This window comes from Somniosus microcephalus, chromosome 23 (assembly GCF_052327205.1).
Source record: "Somniosus microcephalus isolate GS21.2 chromosome 23, FLI_Smic_1.0, whole genome shotgun sequence".
Classification (NCBI taxonomy): Eukaryota; Metazoa; Chordata; class Chondrichthyes; order Squaliformes; family Somniosidae; genus Somniosus; species Somniosus microcephalus.
In genome coordinates, this window is record NC_141009.1 from 19,107,047 (window position 1) to 19,132,327 (window position 25,281).

At 46.5% G+C, this 25,281-nt stretch overlaps 1 protein-coding gene and 1 long non-coding RNA gene across 3 annotated transcripts in view; one reads left to right on the forward strand and one right to left on the reverse strand.

The window, feature by feature from the left end:
• Nucleotides 1–16,773, forward strand: part of LOC147101711 (uncharacterized) — a 39,043-nt gene extending 22,270 nt beyond the window's left edge. Inside the window, exon 3 of the long non-coding RNA XR_015073344.1 lies at nucleotides 15,293–16,773. This is a non-coding gene — a long non-coding RNA (uncharacterized LOC147101711). The remainder of the gene's footprint in view (nucleotides 1–15,292) is intronic.
• LOC147101712 (gelsolin-like) overlaps nucleotides 1–25,281 on the reverse strand; it is a 67,652-nt gene that overhangs the window by 3,774 nt on the left and 38,597 nt on the right. Inside the window, exons 7-17 of one of the 2 annotated variants that reach the window (XM_085965546.1) lie at nucleotides 23,974–24,109; nucleotides 22,992–23,080; nucleotides 21,998–22,213; nucleotides 19,968–20,101; nucleotides 16,959–17,049; nucleotides 14,495–14,524; nucleotides 9,400–9,570; nucleotides 7,351–7,525; nucleotides 6,781–6,902; nucleotides 2,895–2,972; nucleotides 1,741–1,801 (exon numbers count right to left, since the gene is read on the reverse strand). In XM_085965546.1, coding sequence (XP_085821672.1) covers nucleotides 1,741–1,801; nucleotides 2,895–2,972; nucleotides 6,781–6,902; nucleotides 7,351–7,525; nucleotides 9,400–9,570; nucleotides 14,495–14,524; nucleotides 16,959–17,049; nucleotides 19,968–20,101; nucleotides 21,998–22,213; nucleotides 22,992–23,080; nucleotides 23,974–24,109 — 1,303 coding nt within the window. The remainder of the gene's footprint in view (nucleotides 1–1,740; nucleotides 1,802–2,894; nucleotides 2,973–6,780; nucleotides 6,903–7,350; nucleotides 7,526–9,399; nucleotides 9,571–14,494; nucleotides 14,525–16,958; nucleotides 17,050–19,967; nucleotides 20,102–21,997; nucleotides 22,214–22,991; nucleotides 23,081–23,973; nucleotides 24,110–25,281) is intronic. The other variant, XM_085965547.1, reaches the window with a different exon arrangement.

The following is a 25,281-nucleotide window of genomic DNA, read 5'->3' on the forward strand; positions in this document are numbered from 1 at the left end:
TGGAGGTTCCATCACATGACCTCTCACCTCCAACTGATCCACCCAGTCAGTCAAACAGCCTTTCGCTCCTTCCCCACCCCCCCCATCTAATTTTTTTATAACTAATAAACAAGTGTTTAACAAGATTATGGGGAAAAAAAACACAACCCCTGATTATTCTCCCAGTTTGCTTGCAACAGTGTCCAAGAGATCAATCTTTCATTGCCGAAGACTCCAGGACAATCCAGGAGTCCTCTATACCCTCACAGCCCCCAATCCATCAATCACCCGTCCTCTCCTGAAGGAGTGACTTATGTTGCAATTTGGCATCAACCATCTGGTACCTCGCCCCAGGTGATCAATCTCAGCCGGACACTAGACCGAAACTGTTAGCAGAGTATTTAAACTGGTCAGGTCCGGATCCGATATCAAACTGCACACTTTTCAGCAGCCGTATGGAAACCCTGGCCGATTACACCCTCCCCAACCTAGGGACACAGGTCGGTGATAGCACCTTTAACCTAGCTGCGATAGGCGATCTGTCCCAGTGGTCTTTGCTGATGCGGCACTACAAACAGACACTATGGGGGAGAAGAGTGTCTCATGGTGACTTGTCCTTTATTTATCCCCCTGCCCTCCCTTCCTGTGGAGAAGCACCTTGCCAGCCCCCTCGTACCCAATTCACCACAAAGGATGCAGAAGAACAGAGTGGGTCACAGATCCCAGCTCACATCCTGCTACTGTGACACAGAACAACAGCTCACTCGTGCCACTGCATGTTTCCTTTAATGTTTCATAATTTGTTGATCTGGGGCAAGTTGTGTCACACTGGACAGCATCGCCAATAGTTCAAAGCAGCTTTGTTGACCAACTCCAATTAACAACTAGAGGAAAAAAGTAGTGAGAACTTCCAACACGTTCAGAGGCCAAATGTGAGGGTGGTCAGAGTGTGATCTTTAACTGTGATATTCCACCTCACATGAATCTTTGAAGGACTGGGTGGCACAGTGGGTTAACATGCTGTCCCATCACCTCTGACTGAATGTACCCCACTCTCCTCTCTGCACAGACTGTACATGTTTTATATTAAATGTTCATTGGGCGCAGGGGTCCACTAAACTCTCGCTCTCCCTCTCTCTTTTCCCTCCTCCCCCCCCCCAAAAAAACTCAAAATCAAAACAACCGACCATGGGGACCTTTAGCAAAGACTGGCTGAAGCGCCATGCCAACTTCCTTTACTTAAAGGATGTTTGAACATTGGTGAATGGGTCACCATATTCCCAAATAGTCAAACAAACAAAGCCAATATTCAAGTGATTCAAAAAAATAATCAGATCAGGTATGTGATCACAAATGGAGATGCATAATTGCCCATTCAAATCTCTGGATTAGCAACATAACTACTGCCGGAACTGGCTGTATTTTTTTTGGCAAATACAGGAACTCTCTTCTATTAAAATCTGCTTCTGATTTCTCCTCCACCCCACTCCCCGTCACAACAGGGAAAATTAGGAGCACGAGGTAATTTCCTCAGACCTGCCCAGATGAACACGACACGTCATCAGCAGAACCAACCATTACCACCTGTGTAGCTCCAGGTCAGGAAGGAGGCCAGAAAACAGCAACAGTAACCTGGACGGTATCCATACTGAACTCTGGAAATGGCCTGCTCCCACCCCCTCATCCTAAAGTCATTGGTATCACACACTGAAAGGGGGGGAAATTGAGACTAAATGAACAGGCCAGGTGTCGAGTTCTTACCGGATGTTGTCGCCTCTGCCTTTTCTTCATTATGAGCTTCATTACCTATCCAGACAAACACCTAGAAACGAGAAGACCAAACTCTATCAGTTGAGTCAAAGAGCAGACAGCAACTAAATGTTTAAAAAAACTTGCAACTCCTGTGGGTTAAAGACTCATTCTGGAGACAGACACACAATAACTTTGAAACCTCAACTTGAAAATTAATCGCAGAGAAGCACATCTAATCTTCCTGATTTGCTCGTCACTAGATGATAATTAAACTGAGAAATCACCAATGGTTTTTTATAGCACTCGCTCACATTACTCGGCTGGACGACAATAATTTGCTACCCTTCTTTCATGGTAAGCTATGGTCCCACTGTTGGACATGAGCCCTTCGACTGCATCAGGAAAGTGGCTCTCTCTCAAACACACTGGGCTAATTTTGACTTTGGGAGATATTGGATAAGCCCCCTGTTATGCATCTCTCCCAGTTTTTACTTCCACTGACCAATAGAAATTAAAATTGGGAGAGATTTATAATGGGCGGCTGATCGGATATTGCTCGTTTTCCCCCAAGCCCAAGTCAAAATTATACACAATGGACTTTAAAAAAAAATATGAAACGAAACAGATGTAGAGAGAGCGGAGTGATGTGACTGCTCCACAAGAGCTCTGGGCTTTTCCACAGATGCACTTTTAATAAACTCTACATCCCACCGGAAGAAATGGAAAATGGAGACTTTTAAATGTTAGAATGCAGGTGACCTGATCCAGACCAGCAGTGACTCACCTCTGGAGTAATAACTGCTCATTTTTAGATTAACTGCATAATATATATTGCTCTAAATGTAAATACATGAGTTTGCAACCATTTATTTAATCACAGTTGACGACTACATATCGCTTGTTGTATTTCCTCAATATTAACAGCTTTGCATCATCAGCATATTATGGGTTGCGAAGATAGCAGGTTTTTGGTAAGAGAATAGATCTGCTCTCGTTCATCCTAACTCCACGAACAGCACTGTTCTCATGCAATCCAGAGCAAAGCTATATAGTTGTTTTTCTAATCGGCTGGTAGCACTTGCAAACTCTGGCCTCGTGAACTGCAGCCTCCTTGTATATGTGAGCAGATACAGCCCAACAGAAAAACAAGCTGGTAACCTCACCTGGTCCCATGTATCAAGAATCATGACATCATCGGTGGCCAAGTCATCCTGGGTCTGCTCACCAGGCACTTCTTCAATCTGACAAGAGGAAAAAAAACACCAGATCAGTGAGTTTACGAGCAATTGTTATACCGTCATGTTCCGCACTCATTATAAGGCGAATGGTGTTAAAAAAGTTTGCTTCGGGCACTCGATGTCAAGCACACCCGGGTTAGACGGCCACCAGCTAGATGCAGCGTAAATGTCTCAAATGGCAAAAGCATCCCTTAAATGCACCAGTTGAGACATTTATCCAATTTCTCAAACAGGCCATCCTGTGGCCTTGTGAAGCAAGATTGCCCATTAGTGACCAATCCGGGCCAGTTTTGTAGAGTGGATCCGTTGGAAATAGATTAAGAGTGCCCAAAGTCATTTCATGCAGGACCTTTACAACCAGCAGACACAGAACATCCAAATCAATCAGTCGAGGCTGAATTTAAAGCACTACCAGATGGGAAGGTCAATATCTAACCCTTCCACGTTTAAAAATATAAAGCATTCCCTTTGTAGAATCACCCATTCTAATGGCGAGGTGGAATATCTGCCGTGAGGAGAGTGCTTCTTTTTTTTAAATTTTTTTTTATTAAACCACCTCAAATCAGGACACCAAGTCTTTAACATCTGGGGATAGAAGTTACTTTGAATGTTAGAGTCTTAAAGACTTAAAATAGCACAACAAAATTTTACACAATTGCCCATTAACCAAGTCTTTAAAAACAGCACTCAAGTTATTTCTACCTTGGAATTAGTTCAGATTTTTCTTAAGCTTGGGGGTGGTGGGGGGTCATACTGGTCAACTCCATTACATCATCAGAGGTTACAGGGGGCAGCTATGCGAGAATTACCCCCCTACCCTCGCTGATTGGGCCAACAGTGCCAACTCCATGTGTTATTTCTCAGAGTCTTGTGTTGTGTTGTTTTTCTTAAATTCCCTCCATTAAATTGTTAAAACTCCCTCCACCCTCGTGTTTGTCGCCAAGCAAACAAAAAAAAATGAAATTAGATCTGCAAACCCATGTGCCTGAATAGAGATAAAATTTCATAAAAACAGCTCTGACCTGATGGGTTATGTCCAATTAGATTTGAAAAATTACTTCGCACTCTTCCAAGTGATGATATTGTTTTACAGAATGTGAACAGTTCCAGGGCAGTCACCACTCCACCCATCAGAGGGGGTTGCTGAGTGGCAGTACGTTGTGGACAGAATGTACTTCATGCTTAAATTGCTTCAGAGTTTCCTACTCCTCCATAAAATGTGCTGGAATTCCTTACCTCAGTATCATGCAAGCACATTCCTCATTTTCAGCTGAACTGGTTTTGCTTACACTGACGGGATCAGATCACATAGTAATCACAAAATGGAAGCCGACACCAAAATCTTCAAAGAATGCAACCTGGCACCACTCCCAAGTCCATTGCTCTTTCCTTCTTTTAATGACTCAGGATTTCTCAATTTTTTTTTTTTTTTTTTAAGTCCGCCCTCATCAGGCCCCAGTCCTGGTCAGGAGAGTGGCTGGTGTGACAGCACAAGGCCCCTTGCGAGTGCCAGCCAGGCTGACTTCACAAGACCCAAGCTAATTATGGATGAAGGTGGCCATTTGGCCCATCTTAATACATCCATCAGAGATCCCAACACCCGCCCACTGTAGTAACCAACTGTTTTTGCTTCCAGTAGTTTACCTGCAAATCTAACCCACATTTTAATTGCTCTTTGCACAAGGAAGAATTTCCTTGTAACAGTCCTAAATGACATAGAAAATGCAACAGGCCATTTGGCCCAACTAGTGAGACCGCACCTGGAATACTGCATACAGTTTTGGTGTCCATACTTAAGAAAGGACATACTTGCTCTCGAGTCAGTACAAAGAAGGTTCACTCGGTTAATCCCGGGGATGAGGGGATGGACATATGAGGAGAGGTTGAGTAGATTGGGACTCTACTCATTGGAGTTCAGAAGAATGAGAGGCGATCTTATTGAAACATATAAGATTGTGAAAGGGTTGGATCGGGTGGATGCGGGGAAGATGTTCCCGATGATGGGTGAAACTAGAACTAGGGGCATAGTCTTAGAATAAGGGGCTGCTCTTTCAAAACTGAGATGAGGAGAAACTACTTCACTCAGAGGGTGGTAGGTCCATGGAATATGCTGCCCCAAAAAGCTGTAGAAGCTACATCATTACATAAATTTAAAACAGAAATAGACAGTTTCCTAGAAGTAAAGGGAATTAAAGGTTACGGGGAGCAGGCAGGAATTTGGACATGAGTCTAGGTTTGGATCGGTCATGGCCGTGGGTAGCGGAGCGGGCCCGTGTAGCCTGATCCTGCTCCTATTTCGTGTGTCTAATTCTGTTAGATTCAGGAGATGGTTCTGTGATAGTGGATTGGCGGTTAGGATCAGATCAGCCATGATCTTATTGAATGGCGGAGCAGGCTCGAGGGGCCGATTGGCCTACTCCTGCTCCTATTTCTTATGTTATGTTCTTAGTCCATGCCAGTGTTTATGCTCCACTCAAGCCGCCTCCCATCCTTCCTCATCTAACTAATCAGCATAACCCTCTATTCCCTTCTCCCTCTTATGCTTATTTACTTTATTAGTTTGAACCAGTGTCCCCTTGCTCTACTTCTGCAGTTTAATTTAAGGTAGTATACAAAGTTATGTTTTTCCATGCTGTACCAATCTTGCATAACTCTACAAATTGCCTCTCAGACACCTTACTTAGACTGAAGTCAAAGTTTCTCAAGTCTTTCCTTGCAATACATACCCTTGTGGATCTACTCTGCATTGCCGCCAGTGTCTCGGATTTCTCCACTGTCTTGTATTCCATTATCTTGGCTACGTAGTTGAACATCTTACTGGCTTTGCCAATTGATGCTCTGCATCAGTTGGACATGTTGAGCATTGCGGTAACAAAGACCTCGAAGCCCATTTCATTTTCATCTTTAGCGCTTTCAACACCATTCATGGGAGTTCATGTGGCGTCTATTTTTCTTACCCATGTGCAGTACTGAACACTTCTCAGCATTAAATTACACCTTCCATTGTTTTGCCCATTTACATATTTTGTCCAACTCATTCTGTAATTGCAGAGTTGCCTCTTCCGATTCCAACTCCTTGTTTGCCACCATTTGCGAATTTGAGCACTTTGCATGGAGTTTCTCAATCCAAGGCATGTATGTAAATTAGAAAGAGCAGGGGGGTCCCAGCAGCGAGCCTCGTTACCCCACTCAGTACATGTCCCCACTCTGGACAAGACTCCGCCAATGTGTGCTCAGTTTTTTGTAATCCATTCTCAAGATTCACCTTGAATCCTCACACCTTTAGAGTTTAAATAAGCCTTTGGCGTGTAACTTTTATCAAACGTCTTTTGCTAGTCGAGGTACGTCAAGTCATTGGGCTTCTTTGCGGAAGTGACAACCCACGTGCACAGCTGTCACTTCCTCAAAAGAAGTCGAGGTTGGTCAGGCAAAAATCTTCCCTTCCAAATCCTTGGGGAGTAAGCCCACATCATGCTGGCCCAGTGGCACTATGCTGCCAGCACTCTGATGCCAACGTGCCTGTATTTCAGAAACTAGTATCCACTGCTAGTCAGCTGGCAAATTAACACGAGTGGAAAAAGGTCTCTGTCTTCAAGGTCACTAATTCCCATTTCACTATCAGAATTCCCTATTGAGCAGTCAGCCGAGACCTCAAACCCCTCACACAAAAAAAAAGGGACTCTGGACTGAACCCTGCTGCTAATTTGAAATCTAACACCTCAGTTATCTCACACGAGTGTTGCACCATTGTACCACGGGGCCAACAATTCCTGGAAACCCAAAACGCGCAGCAACCGAAGGTTAAACTCACAATGAAGCGTCCAGTCTTGTTGGAGCACGCAAAGAGACGAGGAGGATGAACGTCCATTTTGTTCTTCAGTCTCGGAGATGTGCGATAATCTGCCTTGCCGCCCAAGATCTCCCAGAACTCATCTGTCATCAAAACAGTAAAAAATAAAAGCGTAGAAGAGAGAAACAATTAGACACGCCACAAGAGATGTACGGACTGCAGTGAGAGGATTGCAAGCAAGGTTCAAGCGGTGTATTTACTCTGAAAATACTGTAGCAAGTCACAAGAAAAAGTGGGCGAGTCACTGGTTTAAAAAGACAGCGGTCCACATTGTATATTTTTATACAGTTAATAAAAAGTCTGGTGGTTGAAAGTTTATATAATGTGGGCATCTTTTGCACCATTAAAATGGAAAGGGAGTTAATCAAGAAGTCATCAGTACAAGGTGGCTGCGATTTCCCACCCCCCTGTTTTTCCTGACACTAGCATTGCAGAAAATAAAAGGCGCCACAGACAGAATGCATCATCATCAATAACAGTAAACGGTCAGAGCGCGCGCGGCCGGCAGCGCAGGATCACGCCGTCACCCACCTGGCTCACTGCCCTCGCCTATTTCTGAGGCACTGGCCCCCAGAATGTCGAGGAGTTGTTGGGCCCCTTGCTTCTCGGCATCACTTGCTCCCCGGCCAACCCAGACGAAGGACGAGCCAGGAGTCGTCAGGACAAAGACGTCATTTGAATTCAGGTTGGAGGCAACGGCGTCGACCTGTGGGGAATGGAGACAGTTCACAACACCAGCGAGGACAGCCACCGTCCCCAGCAAGCCCAGGCCCACACAGGAGGGGGTCCCAAATACACAATGCGACACATTTCCACAATGTCGCACCTGAAATTTCAGGTTGCCCGACCCACAAAGACTTCAGATATACTCCAACATTCCCATCTCATATTTCAAGACTTGTAAAACTCAGGCAGGGGCAGAATTGGCTCAACACCAATTTATTGGGTAGGGGCGGGCAGGAGGAGGAGATTGGGGCCGGACCAAAAGGTGGAACCACAGCTTGAGCTCTGCAGCTGCTTAAATCACCTCAACGGCATTAGTAACTGATGTCTCCAAGTTACAACACGGGAGCAGGGGGGGGGGGGGGCATCATTTGAGTTGGTGGTCAGACAACTCCCTCAAAAAACCAGACACAATTAGCAACCCTTGCCCATATCTGGCCCATGGGAGGAAGCTCCTATTAGTCAGAAGACAAGACACTTGCTGTTCTCACCTTCTCGGCACACTGTCCTTCTCATACCAAGCATCTGCCAGCTCATTACCGACGACTATGCCTGCCACACTTGGATCAGCTTTCCCACGGGCAAGCTGCAGCCACAGTCAATCAAATCAGCAGTTCGATAAGATTTGCAGGGATGTCCTGGGAACTGACTGCATGCACACAGTACTTGGAGCACTGCCAGACAGCGAGGACATTTGTTACAGAAGGAAAACCTTTTGGCCCAATGACTATTCAACTGTTTTATCATCTTCTAAAGCAGAGGGTCCCTAACTGGGTGGGTGGGGGTACACAATGACATCATCGGGGTTGGGGGGGGGGGGGGGGGGGTACACAAGGAGGACACTGGCTGTAACTCACTACAGGTCAAAACCACATTTTCTCCATTGGTGCCACACTCTCAGGCAGCCTCTCCACATTCCAGCTCACGGGTATCTTCAATACTCCTCCGTTGCATAGAATCTAAAATAAAATTAATTAGAAGGAGTTTCTATCTGAAGGCAGCATTTTAGGCGATCGATGGCAGAAGTGTGAGGGCGGGGCAATTGGTCAAGTGACAAAACCTCCCGGAATACGTTCCACCAGGAGCTGGCTACCCCAGTGTGGGTGAAGATTTATTGATCAGTGCATTCCAACCGCACGGCCTTCACACCGGGGGGATAGCGGCAAGTAACAAGTAACGATTTCCCCACATGGAGCTTGTATGAAATCAGGAAGTTTGTGTTTTGTGGCAGGGACAGCCCATGCCAGGAAGTACAGGTCACTGTTTAGTCACCGTCTCCAGCCTGCCTTGTGCATCAGTGACATCTGCTGGCAACACACCAGCCCTGCGAGAACTCAAGGAACCGGGTGGGGTGGGTTCCTGAAGTCTGTCATTTGTGGTGAAATCAAACATGCACAAAAGGAAAATCTTTAAAACTCTTGCTACGAAGAGCGAAAGGAAACCTCGTCGCTTATATAGTCAACCATCCCCTAAATTTCCCCGGAACAAGGCTCCTCCTTGCCTTTTAGTCAGACCTGCTCATCCTTCAATAATAAAAACAGAAAATGCTGGAAATACTCAGGTCAGGCAGCATCAGTGGAGAGAGAAAGAGAGTTAATGTTTCAGCACTTGTTGAATATCTGTTACATCTCCAGCTTTTTTCCAGTTCTGACGAAGGGTCATCGACCTGAAACATTAACTGTTTCTGTCTCTCCACAGATGCTGCCTGACCTGCTGAGTATTTCCAGCATTTTCTGTTTTTATTTCAGATTTCCAGCATCCGCAGTATTTTGCTTTTGTGCTCATTCTTCATAAGGATTTGAAATGGTTCTCATGGAATAGGGAGGCAAAAGGAAAGCCGGCATTAAACCAACTAACCTCCACTGCTCTGGTGGATCCCGAGCTACTGGCCCGGACTTGGAACAAGCGATTTTCTGCCGGCGCGGTCTGGCCGTCTTCCCGAGAGGTGCCACCTTTGTAAACCACCATTGGCTTTCCTCCAAACATGCTCATCAGATGGGCCGGCTCCTTGCCCTGGACCACACGCACCTTTTGAGTGACGAGAGAAGAAACAGTTACTCTTACATACGGACAGGACACTAAAAAAAAAGTGAAGGTGGTTATGGGGAAATCCGGCCTTGCAGAGATCAATTACTAACATGATCTAATACACTGTTTTAATCTTAGGAAAGCCAATCTGTGCAACCCACCCAATTAATAGGTGTACTGTAATATGAAGCATTACATAGAGTGGCCCATAGAATCTCAGACTGGACCATTCTGACCTTTAAAACTGCCCAGGTTTTGGGCTGAATTCCCACCTTCTAACACTTGCTAGCCTTGATTCTCCCCAAAGCCTTTCCACCATCTACAAGGCACAAGTCAGGAATGTGATTGCATACTCTTCACTTGCCTGGATGAGTGCAGCTCCACCACCACAAGAAGCTCGACACCATCCAGGACAAAGCAGCCCGCTTGATTGGCACCCCATCCACCACCTTAAACATTCACTCCCTCCACCACCGGCGTACCATGGCTGCAGTGTGTACCATCTACAAGATGCACTGCAGCAACTCGCCAAGGCTTCTTCGGCAGCACCTCCCAAACTCGCGGCCTCTTCCACCTAGATGGAAGAGGGCAGCAGGCGCATGGGAACACCACCACCTCCAAGTCACACACCATCCTGACTTAGAAGTATATCGCCGATCCTTCATCGTCGCTGGGTCAAAATCCTGGAACTTCCTACCTAACCGTACTGTGGGAGTACCTTCATCACACGGACTGCAGAGGTGGCTCACCACCACCTTCAAGGCCAGCAACGCCTACATCCCATAAATGAATAAAAAAAAGTTTAAAGTTGGTGTTTCTCCTTGTACTGGGTAGCAATGTGGGATATCATTGGTTTGATCACATACAGAGCCCGTGACTGCTCGTCAGAAACTTCATCACTGGTCCTTGTTCCAAACGGTGGGCTTGGGGGGGGCAAGCAACTTATTTTGCTTTCTTAAATTTCCATCTGGATCTGGACCTACCGTCACTTGAAGCAAGAACAGCGCCAGTGCTCAATTGTGGTGCCATGAGCTACTTGCACATGGGCCGTGCCCACATTTGCCCAGGTGAATTCCTGTTTTCGGCAGGAGGGGCCAAATGGAGGCCTGGCACATTCCTGCTGGGTTTTTTAAAAAATTTAAATATTCGCTTCTGGGATTAGTTACAAAGTGCCTGCCCTTCAGGACCAGACAACAATGTGCACTGCGAGGGAAAGAACAAATAGAAAATAAGGGGTTTAGATACTGATGTATCTATTAAAGCGCGTACATGGTCAGTGCCTTTTCCTCCCAAACTGAACGTTGTAAACTAGATGGTTGATTGGACAGACAGATCCACCAATGAACTCAGCCCATGTTGATGTGGTGATGCTGCTGCACAGAATGCCAGGGCATGACTTTCAGCCGTGCCATTTTCCCCACCGGCGTTGGGCTGCCCGAGGAGATGGGAAAGCAGAAGTTGCCCCAGGAGAGAGAAGAAAAAAAAAAAAACCCCCAGAAGGGAGAGTTTATCCCACAACCATCTCGCATACGTCCTGGCAACCGGCTGCACAGGAGCAGTGTTGGAGGCTTGAAAGCCAAGCTGCTCACACTCAAGTGGTGGCCAACCATGGCGTGTTTGGGAGGGCAGTGGTGGCCAACCATGGCATGTGGGGAAGGCGGGGGGGGGGGGGGGGGGGGCGGTTTGAAAACAGAAGGATCACAGCTCCGATAAGAAAAAATAAACTAGCTCATGATATTAATATTTTCCAGCACCCGCTAGGGCACATTTCTCAGTAAACCATGCCTCGTGATTGTTTACGATCCCCTTCTATAATCCCTGGAGAGGCCGTGTCATTGAAAGGGAAAAACGAGAGAGAGAGACACACAAACACAGACAGTGCAGCAGTAGTGTGTTTGGAACAATTCAAGAAAGAGTAAAATAAAAAAGGAATTTCAAAGCAGTAGCTTAAATCAGACAGGAAACAACTGAGATTAGTCACCGAAAAACAAGCTCTAAGTGCAGAACTGACCCATGCAAAGAGAGAAAGATGGCAGAGACGGTGTCCTTAAAGCAACACTAAAGTTAGGTGGAGCCTGGTTTCCTGTTCGTACAAATCAAACACATCCCACACTTGTAACCGGTCACTGCCATAGTCCCAGTGTCAATGTAAAAGTGCCTAATATCAGTACAGTGGAATCCCTGCAACAAGTCACAGGTAGGAAACAGACAGAACAGGTGTAAAGTGGTGACTGTGCCATGACAGAGTGTGGAAGGAGCTGGCCTGGAACTTATGTTAATAATTCACCTGGACATCAGTTCACATGCGGGCATGTGCAAGGCTTGATTGTAGGCATAAACCCGATTAAAGCTGATAATTAGCCACCCCCCCCCTCCCCGAGAGATGAATTAAGAGGTTAAAGTCAACAATGGTAGACTGCTGTGTGGTGCTGCTGTTGCAGTCACTCTTCTGCTACAGGGAGCACTTGATGGGAAACATCAATATAGATCACGCCTTCAGTCAACTGCCACGTACAGGCAGCTGAACAAAACCCCATTGGGGAGCAGGCACCGAGGGGGTACGTCAGCTGATTTTAGCATTATGCCGTGAAGACAACTGTAATAGCTCATGATTTACTGAAGTAATTGGTTTGTTCCTGCCATTAAACCTGAAGTTTGCAGGTTCTGATCACTCGGTTCTACTTTTGATCTGAAAAGCACCAATTTTCTTGTAGCGGATTTCATGCCATTTTCCTAACACGAATTCAGAAAGAACAAAAACAATAGAAAGCTTCCAGCACCCATATCAGAGAACAGGATTTCCTGGGCTATGTCAAGTGCTGCATTTCAAATCAAGAAATTCTGATAATCGGATAAAAGTCAGAAACCTGAAATTCTGACGGAGCCTGTAACATGCTCACAGTTGTATTAAAATATAAAAGAAATTCCCTCTATTAAACTACATGTTTGTTTCCCAGTGCGGGGGGTGGGGGGGCGCGTTGCCATTATTGCCGTCACTGTTTCCACTGAGTCTTGCTCTGTGATTAGATGCTCCCTTTAAGCTGCTCGGCCACGCAGCGCTCCGAAGCTCCCGCACAGCCAGCTCACCCGCATTTTGGGGAAAAACCCTCACGTGCGCCGTATGGGGCACGCACCCCCCACCCCAAAAATAAATTAAGGGAACATTGCTCCATTCTCCAGAGTTTGGGGCCAAGGCAGGGGAAGGGAGTCAAGATACAGATCAGCCGTGACCTCACTGAATGCCAGAACAGACTCGAGGGGCTGAATGGCCAACTCCTGTAACTAGGTTCTGCTGTGAGGATCCGTCTGTCTTCCATCACAGCCAGAGGTTACCCTGTTGGGTTCTGCTTCCTCACTCGTGATAATGTATCAGCTACTTGCCTGTACATTATGAAACTAGCGCCTGACGCATACAAATTATAGTATCCAACTGACCTTACAAAAAGACTCCTTCCCATTACAGTCAAATTATTTTTTTTGTTGCAATTTCTGGGCCTTTGTGCAAATAGCAACTGTTTTTTTTTTGGTTCATTGCTGATGCCAACTACAAAAAAGCTCTACTCCCAAATTCAAACAGGGATGAAAAAGTATTAATAGGCAATGGCCCACATTTAAAAAAAAAGAGGGGGTGGAGAAGAGAAAAAAAAGTTTTTTTTAATATTTCTGCCCACTAATTTGAATTCTCACAGGATAACTGAAAACAATTATAACCCAACTTCTGTATGCACAAGAGTTTAGCTGTAGATCTCCCATTAGATTCCCTCCCAGTCAGGAGCAAGTGAAATTCCCTCGGTGCATTAGTGAGGCTGTAAAAGTCTGGGGGGAAACTGCAGCTTCTGAAGCTCCATCTAGTGGAAGTAGTAAGCGGCTGCGGGTGTGCCCAAATAAGGACTGCGTCACATACAAAGCAGATTGAACACATCGCACAGATGCACAATAAGAAGTCTATCTTTAGTCAAAAAGCTGGGAGTGGCAGTGGGTTGGAATTCTATCGCCCCCGTGGGATCGAGATGCCAGCCTTGACTAGTGGAATGCCTTTGTTGGCTATGGTCAAAAGTGAAGTGGCCAGTTTTAACCCTAATGGGCACAGATAACTGGCACAACTGCCAAAAAGATCAAAAGCTTTAAAAAAAAAATTAGCATTTGTGCCAGTGTATGGACACAACACAATTACAAAATTCCTCTGGCATTGTAAACGGCGGTGTTAGTGCATTTAAAACAAATGGGATACCATCACTGTTAAATTAGGACTGAGGAATGTCGTTCAAATTCCTCAAGTATTCCAGGGCCAATAACCCAAACAGTAAATCCTAGCCTTCGACTAAACAGCTTCACTCAAGAGAAACAAGGAAGGCGAGGTGAAAAATGCAGCGAGATGGGCTTTTCCTTCTCATGTTGGGGTGGAGGCCGAGACAGAACAGAGAGCTTCATTCTGAATCTAACCACTGCTGGATTTCAATTGGAAGCTCCCAGTGCCGACACTGGCTGCCAAAATTAGAAAAGGGTTTAAACTTCACAGCACCGACACCACCCTTTTTCCTTCTAAAACCCCACCCACGTTAACATGCGAGGGGGGAATTGGAGGCAAGCAAAACTAAAACCAAAATGGTACACTGACGTGATCAGAGGATCAGCTACATATTTAATCTTTCAGGAGGCCAGACAGACGACATCAATGGATGCAAAGGGAAAGGCATTCCATCTACAGCTGCCAGTCTACACTCTACTTTGCTGGTGATAAAACAGCTGTTCACTCAGAGTGCTTGACAAAGAAAGCAGCGACATAAGGCCAACTCAAGCATGCACTACTGCCCCATGCCTGCTAGGCTCATGGTTAGAGACACAAATGCACTTCAACTTTCTACTAGTCCCGCATCACTCAAAGCCAAGGGGGCCACGATCTACAGCGAGCCGGTGCAGATACCTGGTTAACGATTCGGGAACCGTCAGGTCCCTGCGGGGAATTAGGAATTCAGTCAGTCAGTCAGCAATGAAGTCCTGCTTCTTGAATGCAAACAGTTATTTTGTTAAAAAGAGCCCGGTTTTTGCAGTTTGCACTGAACTCGGTCTGACCATAAACCTGCGATAGTGAACACAACACTGTAAACGGATCCTTCCTATTCCACTTATTGTAAACACCACTGTGGTCAAATCTAGTCGCCTTTATAAAAGTTCTGCTGTGACCGAGGAACTCTGAATTAAACCACTGTGCAAGACTGGAAGGAGAGAGAAATTGTCTGTTCAGAGTTATTTCTCACACAAACTGGTAGGTCTGTCTGACCTTTATTCTTTTGACGTGATCTAATGACTGGTGTGTGTGTTTGCACAAATGTGCATGTTTAAACTTAATGATATTGGCGCTCATTTTCATTGCAAAGCATCACTGGAACACTACCGCACAGCACTGTGGAAGCACCTTCACCTCATGGGACTGGTTTAAGGCGGCGGCACACCACTACCTTCTCAAGGGCAACAAGGGTTGGGCAATAAATTGCTGGCCTTGCCAGCGACACCCATATCCCGAGATAGATACAGGTATAAACACTTGGTGTATGAAAGGGAGCCCCATGTGCTCACACACCTTCCCAATTGTGAAGAAGGATCTTGCTCTGGTTCTTTTGCTTTCAGATGCTGACCGTCGCACGGTTCATTTCCAGCATTGTTTATTTTAACAAATATTTCCTTTTCCACCCCCACCCCCCCTTTTCTCTTTTGAAAACAGGCTTCATGTCACGAGACTGAAGAGGAGAAAGTAAGGACTCGGATTTAACCAAGAAAGCATTATCCATTTCAAACCCAGCGAGGACCTCCATTACAAAAGCACTTTGAAAGCAAGTAGACCGGCTTCACTCATGAGGAGGAGGCAGCTGACGGGCACTCAACAGCAGCCAAGAAACCATCCATTTGTTTAATGGATGGTACAGTGTTTACTAAAGTGAAAGGATAAATCTTGGATGTTATTTTCTGAAGTATTTGCATAGTCTGTTGCAGAATGAGAGCCTGGTTTAAACCCCAGTGAATGGGGTAGGGGTGGATTATTTGGTAAAAGTCTGACATTCCCCACAATGAATTCGATGGTCAGGAGATTACTGTCCTACAAAAGCAGTGATGTGGCATGTCAGCTGCGGCTCAGTGGGTAGAACACTCGCCTCAGAAGGTTGTGGGTTCAAGTCCCACTCCAGCGATTTGTGCACGAAAAGCTAGGCTGACACTCCACTGCAGTGCTGAGGGAGTGCGGCACTGTCGGAGGTGCTGTCTTTCGGATGAGACGTAAAACCGAGGCCCCGTCTGCTCGCTCAGGTGGACATGGCACTATTTCAAAGGGCAGGGGAGTTATCCCTAGTGTCCTGGCCAATATTTATCCCTTAACAAACAGATTATCTGGACATTATCACATTGCTGTTTGAGAGAGAGCTTGCTACGCACAAATTGGCTGCCACGTTTCTTACATTACAACAGCGACTCCACTTCAAAAAGTACTTCATTGGCTGTAAAGTGCTTCGACACGTCCGGTGGTCGTGAAAGGCGCTATAGAGATGCAAGTCTTTCTTTTATGTTTGACTTTGCCTTCTTACTTCCTCACTTAAAAGCACTTGGTATTTGATAGAAAGAAGAACTCTGACGCGAAGTTGTTCAGGTGACGGGGACAGTAGGAGGGGATGGTGCTCTGTGCAATGCAGAGTTCCTCAGGCTACAGCAGGGACACAGTAAAACCTGCGCATAAACACTGCGACGGAGAATGTGAAAAGTGCAAACATTGATTGGTGCCTAAACCAGAGAAATGGATGGGGAATCCCTCCATCCTCTTATTTAATGACACCTGTGAAGACATTTAATAATAGAATTTAAATGTATCTGGCTGCTCGGCTTCAGCACTCTAGTTTCTGGTGGCCATGCAAATCGAGATTTAAACAGCAAAACAAAAACAAAAACCCAAACCGTAGAATTAAATGGTTGGTGTCTGCAGTGCTTGATGTGCACAAACACAAACAATAAAAATAATTGATGCCCTGTAGAGCTGGCTGGTGAAGAGCCAAACGTGTAATTAAGGCAGCGCCACTGAATGACCTGCTGCACTCGCCTACCGAGCCCGGTCATGGGACTGACACTCGGCATAAACAAGCTAGGAGAAAACAGTTGTACAATTGTTTAATTCGGATTGCTTTCTTTGAGTGTGGTCGGTGCATTCTTCTGCACCAGAAACATTTTAGCCTAAAAATTAATGTCTCCCATACTAAAATGGCCAAAAAACACTTGTCTTTGTAATGATTTAAAATAAACCGATGCGACGCCTGCATTCATTTACTAATATCGGGGATGGCAATTTACAGGCCGTTTCCAACGTACTTCAACTCTTTTGCGCTAGAAAGATTTTTTTTTTTTTTTACCTGGACTGGACCGCCTCCCAGCTCCTCGTCCAGCTGGGCGGTCAAGATGGCAGCAGCACCCATTTCATCTTGTGACGAATCACCTCCCAGCCTGGAAAACAAAAAAGCCAACAAGTTGACCAGTGGACTAGACTCTAGTTGGCTCCCCTGGTGCCTCAGTGGCTAAACACACCTTGCGGACTGACCTCCGCAAGATCCTGCAAATCCATTGGCAGGATAGGCGCACCAACATCAGTGTTATTGCTCAGGCCAACATCGAAGCTTTGACCACACTCGATCAGCTCTGATGGACAGGTCACATCATCCGCATGCCCAATACGAGACTCCCAAAACAAGCGCTCTACTCGGAGCTCCGATGCGGCAAGAGAGCCCCAGGTGGGCAGAGGAAACGCTTCAAGGACACCCTCAAAGCCTCCTTGAAAAAGTGCAACATCCCCATCGACACCTGGGAATCCCTGGCCCAAGACCGCACAAAGTGGAGGAGAAGCATCCGGGAAGGTGCCGAACACCTCAAGTCTCTTCGCCGGGAGCAAGCGGAAGGAGCGCACATCAACCCAACCACCATCTGCCCCACCTGTGACAGAGGCTGTAGGTCCCTCATTGGACTAATCAGTCACCTGAGAACTCATTTTTAATGTGGAAGCAAGTCATCCTCAGTTCCAAGGGACTGCCTAAGAAGAAGAAACACACCTACTGGCGCAGTACCGAAGACACCCCCAGCTTCAGTCCTCAGTTTGCGCGGAGCTAGCTGGGGGGGGAGGGAGTCGGGACTGTGGCCACCGATGGGTGCTGGAAGAGAGATGGCGGAGGATGAAGAAGAGAAAGAGAGTCTTTGGATTGCAAATTAAACGTCACCAAGTGCAATAACTTAATCAACAACCCATTACTGCCATGAATGGTGGGGCGTTGGCGTGACTCTCTGGTCAGTTGTCAGAAACGGTCAGTTCTCACGATCAGGGTAATGAATATGCTTAGCGTTTAATAAACATCAAATTGCTCTTTCCTCAATCCAGGAACAGGTGCAGTTACTGCACGGCTAGGTGGCAGCACTGGGCACATTATCGACTGTGTAAAGTGTCATTTCACTGGGAACAGATGAACTCCATTCCTTTTATTAAAGAGCATAACACCTTCACATTAAAAGTTTTTCCATTTAAAAAAACCCTTCAGTAGATGAGGCAGCAACAGATCGATGCCAAAGGTCCCGGAGAATCTGCAAAGCTAATTAGCATTTACCATAAAAGGGAACGGACAGAATTTAGGCAGGAAAAAAATCACTACAGCAAGAGACCTCAAACACCAGAGAACACATTAAAAACAATGACATTTTGGAGTAAGAGAAGTCAGCAGACTTTTGAAATAAATTACCAGCGAAGGCCATTGAAATTAACGGTGTCAATAGGTTTCAGGAGGCAATTCGATGGGTTTCTATAGGAAGAAGGGATTGAGGAACAGGTTGAGGAAGCAGACAGGTGAGGCTGATCTATATCAATGACATGAACTTACTGACCAGACAGGCCTTCTAGACCTGAAACTTATTTTCTAAACTTTTTTTGATTCTCTTCAAATATTTGGTCATCAGCGGAGTTGAGCTGACTTGACCAAGGTCCTGCCCTGCCAACTCTACTCTTTCACAGACCTGCGCCAAAGTCGTAAAGCACAGCGGATCCCAGTCAGGCCAGACCTGGGGAGAAGGGTCTTGCGATGCATGGGGCCGGAACAAGCTGCATCATTGGGGCAGGAATCTTCAGCTCCACATCAAGTAGAGAGAGAGAGAGAGAGAGAGAGGGGGAAGCACTCTCTCCATTCACTAATTGAATCAAAGGGGTTACTTGGCACTTGTAGGGTTGCAAACGCTGCTGTCTGTCTTTTTTTTAATAAAACGGTCTCCATTTGAGTCGGCACATCTGCTTGGCAGAGGTCCGCTTCCAGGGGTTTTAGGATCTTGAGAATTACACTAGCTTCTCAAATCAACTAGCAATGGAGCAGATCATCAATATTAAAAATTCCTGCGCATATTAGAGCAACAGCCATTTCTTCCGTACCTAGGCCCCACCATACTCCATGATAGATCAGAAGTTGCCTCCCCCACTCTCTACTCCTTGTGCAAGCACTGATTCATGCCGAGGTACAGTTCCCATAAGCTCGAGGTGATCCCTGGGATCTCAGACAAGTGATCATTCTTCACAAGCAATGGGGAGGAACTCCCACCAGCAATGCCATAGGAACAACCATCGCCTCCAAGTCACACTCCAGCCTGACTGGAGACTTATTTCACCCTTGCCAGGACGATACTCTTGAATTCCCTACCCCAACACCATTGTGGCAACACCATCACATGGGCTGGCGGTGGTTCCAGGAAAAGGTTCACTCCCACCTTTTCAGGGCAGCTAGGTATGGGCAATAAATGCAGCCTTGCCCCCCACCCCGAGCAGAATGTGTTTACAAAGGCTTGATCTTGCCCTCACCGGACATCCACAAGCAGGTATTTTATCAGCAAGGGGCACTGAATAACAAAATCAGGAAAAAAAGACACTAATTAATTTCCCCCTTCCACACCCAGGGCCACTTGAACCAGGAATAAAGACTGAATGAATTTTCATTAAACTAGTGCCCTTCACATACATACTGGAGACACCCCAAAGTTGTGAAGCATCGTCATGGTTACATTGGTGAATACAGCAGCCAATCGTCTCACAGCAAAGTCCCACCAACAGCAAGCGAGAGGAATGGTCAGTGAATCTCTCTTTCGGTGGTGTTGGTTGAGTGAGTAATACTGGCCAGCACACTGGAAGAAATCTCCAAAACAACACAGGGTCTTTTACATCTGGCTGAGGCCACCTCAGCTTAAACTGCAGCGGAGACCAAGAGTGCAACCAAGAACCGCCCTGGTGTGTGCCGCAGCGAGCACTTGCCCACCGAGGCATCAGGGACACGCCAAAGACTTTTTTTTTTTTTTTTTAAACCCAAAAGAAAAAAAGTATCCGATAAAGCTTTTCAACAGCTTACCAGTAATAGATGATGTGACCCTGTCTTCCAGAGAAGGTGTAAGCGTATTGGATAATGTAGCAGTCTCCTCCGTAGAACTGGCCGTGAGTGCTCGGGTCGACGGACACTTTGTCGCTGCCTTCGATGCGCCAGATCTGGAAGTTTCAGTTTGATTTATTGTTGGTCCCATCAAGGCAGCATTTTATCCCTTTTCTTCCCAGTCCCCACCACCCCATCCTCCCAAAGGCAGCGGCCCACGTTGGGAGCAGCGACAGCCTTAGTGCATTGACCACTGGCCATTCGTCATGTACGAGCCAACACAGCGAGCGGCTGCTCAAACTACATTCAGCCCTAGTCAGGCGCAGATACACTCCACTTCCAGCAAAGGGGGGGGGGGGGGGGAGCCCCACTGACTTGCAGTACACAGTGGCTGCTCCCTTCTCTGGCCTGGGAACACAGAGGCCAAATTATAGTCCCCTCACTGCCGTCCTTGCTAAGATCAACTAGCTTATCACGGATCAAGCACAGAACCCGTGGTCTGTGGGACCAGTACTGCGCCAGGCTAATGGTGCTAATAATTCTGATACTGCCCCCAGTGAGACTTCCCAGTCAGCTTTCATTTCCTGCCCAGAGTGTAGATGGGCCAACCTACTCTAAAGCATCTACTGCCAGGAGATGCACGAGACCAGCCGAGGATGGCTCTTTGTCTGATTCTTATCCATCTCTCTACAGCAGCAGCCCTTAGAGAAGAAACTCAGCAACAAGGCCATGTCCTACCATTCACAGTGGTGCCATGGCACCAACCCCTTACTTGTTCTAGTTTAACTGGATCCAGCAATAAATGCACAATAAAAGCATTACATTCAAAGTAAAACAAAGTTTATAAAGTCTACACAGTCGCTACTTTCTTTAATAAAAAAAGTCTGGTTTGCGAAACAGAAATCTTAGATTTCATCTTGCACACTTCAAACTCTTTGCCAAGCAGGTACTTGCCTATCTGCACTTACATGGTCATCTGGACCTCAATATAAAATCTGCCATCCCCTTTGACAATGGTACACAGTAACTTACTCAGGAGTAATGCAGTCCTGTGATGTACACTTACATTAAGATATTTAGGGTCTGAAGACACCCAAATCTAATATGAGCACACAATATTGGTTTCCAAATATCAGTGGAGTAACTGTTGGTGCAGTAATGTGTCCAGAGAAAGACACGGGTTTAGGGCTAGGACAGGAGAGGTTTGACTTGCTGGGCAAGGCGAGGGGGGGGGGGGGGGGGCGCGGTGGGGTGGGTGATAAGCAGCAGAGGCAGCTAAACAGATGGTCTCAATCTTCTTGACAAATATCCATGAGCTCCTTCTACCTGCTGTTGGAAGGGGAGGAGATGACAGGGGGCCAGGGAGAGGAGTGGAAGGAGGGGGCTAGTACTGGAAATAAGCCACCGGAGGTCATCTTCACTCTCCAGGATAATTCGGGAGCAGTGAGCAGTTTTGGCAAAGGAGAATGAAGCACAGCCACGCTTGACTTGGTCCAGCCAGATCTGATGATGGATGGCTAAACCAGTTGTGCACCAGATATGCTCAAGTCTACGTCCACTGGATTTGAGGGAGCAAAGATGGGAACCATATCAGGGGAACAGAATTAAAGTTATTTGCTGGGATCAAAGCCATTGAAAGGAGGGAGGGTGAGTGAGTGATTGAGAGAAGATTGATGGCTGCCGACGTATCACAGCAAATGGAGGGCCGAAAGCTAAATGGTTGGGTTTGAAAGTTCACACTCCAGTTAAGCATCGTGGGACATTTCACTACATTAAAGACGCTATGTAAATGCAAATTGTTGTTGAAAGTGCGTTGCCAGTGACAGGGATCCTTCTGCAGTGCAAATTGGAATGACGAGCCTTCATTACACAGTTGGGCAACACATCTACATCAAGTGCTAGACTCGGAGTTATGAATGGGTTTCCTACAAGCAGACTTTGTATACAGCACAGCCTGCATGCTCAGCTCGTGCCTCTCTAGGTCACCATGAGTGAGGGGTTTGGTGTTTTACCGTTTTCTCTCCAGACCCATCGTCCACCATTCCGTACTGGGCAGCCATGGCAGGAGACTCGTGCAAAGTCGCAGCATCAAAAGGCACTTTTTCAATCTTGGCGATTTGCCCGGATATGTAGCAGGTTCCCAGTCCCTCGGTCTGATACAGGTCAACCCAGTTCTTGAAGAATTGCTTGAACAGTGGAGTCTCGCCAGTCTCGGGCAGAATCTGGACCTAAGAGACAGAATATTCACAGAATCACAGAAACCCCACAGTGCAAATAGAGGCCATTTCGGCCCATCGAGCCTGCACCGACACATATCCCACCCGATCCCCGTAACCCCTACACCAACACATATCCCACCCTATCCCCGTAACCCCACGTATTTAATCCCCCTAACACACTAAAGGTCAATTTATCATAGCCAATCAACCTAACCCGCACATCTTTGGACTGTGGGAGGAAACCGGAGCACCCGGAGGAAACCCACGCAAACACGGGGAGAATGTGCAAACTCCACACAGACAGTCACCCGAGGCCGGATTTGAACCCGGGTCCCTGGCGCTGTGAGGCAACAGTGCTAACCACTATGCCACCGTGGAGATGTTTAATACAACATCCTGGTTTATACCCGACTGGAAATGTAAATTTTCCACACACACTGTTAAAATCAGCTTTCCTCTGGACGGCCAAGATGAAAATCTAATCGTTACAAACATTTCTATCAAAATCAAATTCCTATCACACTGGCGACACAAACAGAATACTCGGGGGGACCCTTGGCTATAAAATGGGTTAACTTCTGGCCTGTTGTTGCTGGAGTAAATTCCAAATCCTTCCTTGGCAGTGAGCATTCCCAGCCTCAAACTTTCCAACACCCCACAGACATTTTCCAGGCTTTCTTTGGCAAGCATTTTTAAACTAACATTTTGAAGGAAGTAGGGTCCATAGCTCGAAGGGCTCAGGGACTCTGCTGCCCGTGTTTGACACAAGCACTCCGGCGTATCTTACCTGGGTGTATTTGGGATACCCCATTTTCATAATAAAGTCTTCAGCACCCTTCAGGGCAGCTTTCCGTTCTTCTGGATTAGCTTTTTTACCTTTACATTTCACAACAAAAAAAAAGACATTAAGAATTCCTTTCTCCTCCCCTCACTGGAACTTGAGCAATAATTTCATATCAGATCAAACACTCACTGGAGGCAAAAGGAGACAGAAATGTCTCCAATTTAAAAAAAGATAGGATTCTTGTGAGATCAGTGGTTATGTTACTGGACTAGTAATCCAGAGAACAAGAGTCCAAATCCCACCGTGGTACTTTGAGAATTTGAATCCCGTTTAAAAAAAAGCACCCTCAGTAAAACAATGAAACTAATGAGAGAGAGTCCAAACGTTACCTTCACGAGCCAGTCGACTCAAACTGCTACAGACTGCAGCAGTTCAAGGCGGCGGCTCATCACCACCTTCACAGGGCAACAGAGGATAGGCAATAAATGCTGGTGCACACATTCAGAGACTGATCTATTACATTTTTTAAAAAAAGGTTTCAAGTACTTAATGCCCCCCTGCACCACAACTGCTGCTGAATTCAGTTATTATCTCCCTTTCCATTTCTCCTTCAAACAGTAACACAGCTAATGCGGACTCCTCCTCACTCTCAGGACATGCAGTCACCAGATCATCATGATGTTGCAGATACATAAAATGTACAACATAGAAACAGGCCATTCAGCCCAACTGGTGTGTATGCTCCACATGAGCCCCCTCCCACCTTCTAACCCCATCGGCATATCAATATAGGGGTTGCAACGAGTGGTCTCCTATTACACACGCAAAGTGAAGACAAAGAACACAGAAGCTTGATGTTTCTACCCCAAAACTTGGCCAAATTTTTTTTTTTTTTTTTTTTTTTTTTTTTTTTTTTTTAATTAAATAAATGCCTTAAACCTGCAGTTAATCTAACATCACAACTCGCCGACTTGGCTCTTCAAACCTTTCCACACGAAGATCTTCCCATTGGATCCATTGTCCAGGATGAAGCTGTCTTCAGATTCCAACGTGCTCTGTTTAAATGGGTTCTCTGCAGACACCAGGTTTATCTGAACTTCACCCCCAGAGGCATTTGAAACCTGTAAAGAGAGACAGCAAGACCATTACAGTCAGAAGTTAATCAGCCAAGAATACCATCCTATAAAAAAGGAACTGGCCTCCTTTTTTGTGACATAACCACAGAGAATTGAGCAAGGCCATGTTAAAAGCTGTTTCAATTGTTGCCCCAAATTCATGTCTTATTATTGTCCATGATAAACCTGGAGTTTACCTTCTCCTGGCTCAGAGAGGGAATAGAATCAAAGGAGATGCGTTATACTATAATGGCGATTCAGGAACTCCTGTCACGAGTGACATGACAGCCTGTTTAGATTGCACAACCACCTCTCCCTCCCTGGTAGCAAAGGTGGTCTGTGCAGGGGCAGGCAACTGCATTACTGATCTGTATGAGTGGGCAGAGAGCTCAGGCTACCGGCTGGCAAAAAAGTGGCTGTGAGAAGCAGCTCATGGCTCCGACAGTGACGTTGTACATTAGGGATAGGACTGCTGCCTTTCAGAGGAGAGCTGGAAAGCCAACGCGAGGCTGCAATCAAGAGCACTGCTGCGATATAAAAAAGGTGGGGTTGGGTGGGGGGGGGGGGGGGCAGGTCGAAGTTTTTTCTCCTGAAGGAGGTTCCAGATCTGGTCACTAGAAGGGAGGGAAGCAAAAAACACACAGCTGGCTGCTTCCACGTCCATACCTGCAGCAGCCACCCTGCTACACAGTTACAGGCCTGGGGAGCAGGTCCCCTCAGCCTGGTGCATGCAGTGCCTTGGGCAGGGCGAGACCCAAGAGATATAAAAGTAGATAAAGATTTTAGAATGCGATTATCCATGTGGCTCAATCGACAAGTGCACGATATGATGGAGCACTGACCCATACAGACCAAGGTGGTACTAGAGTCAATCAATGGCCCAAGTTAACAATAAAAGGGGCACCAATGGAGGCAATACAACTAGCCTCACTGACTGAGTTGGTATTGGGGGTGGTGAAGATAATTGTATGGGTCTCCAGCCTGCTGGCTATCCAACCACCACTACAGGGGAAGCACACAGCAGGTAAGGACAGGACCAGGTTCAGCCGTGATGGCCCTCATGTCCAAATAATGCACAAGACGAGGTGCCCTAGAGCCACCGCCTTTCATCGACTGCTAGCACAAACCAGCACCATCTGAAGGGGTTTGGGGGGGGGGGGGGGGGGGGGGTGGGGAAG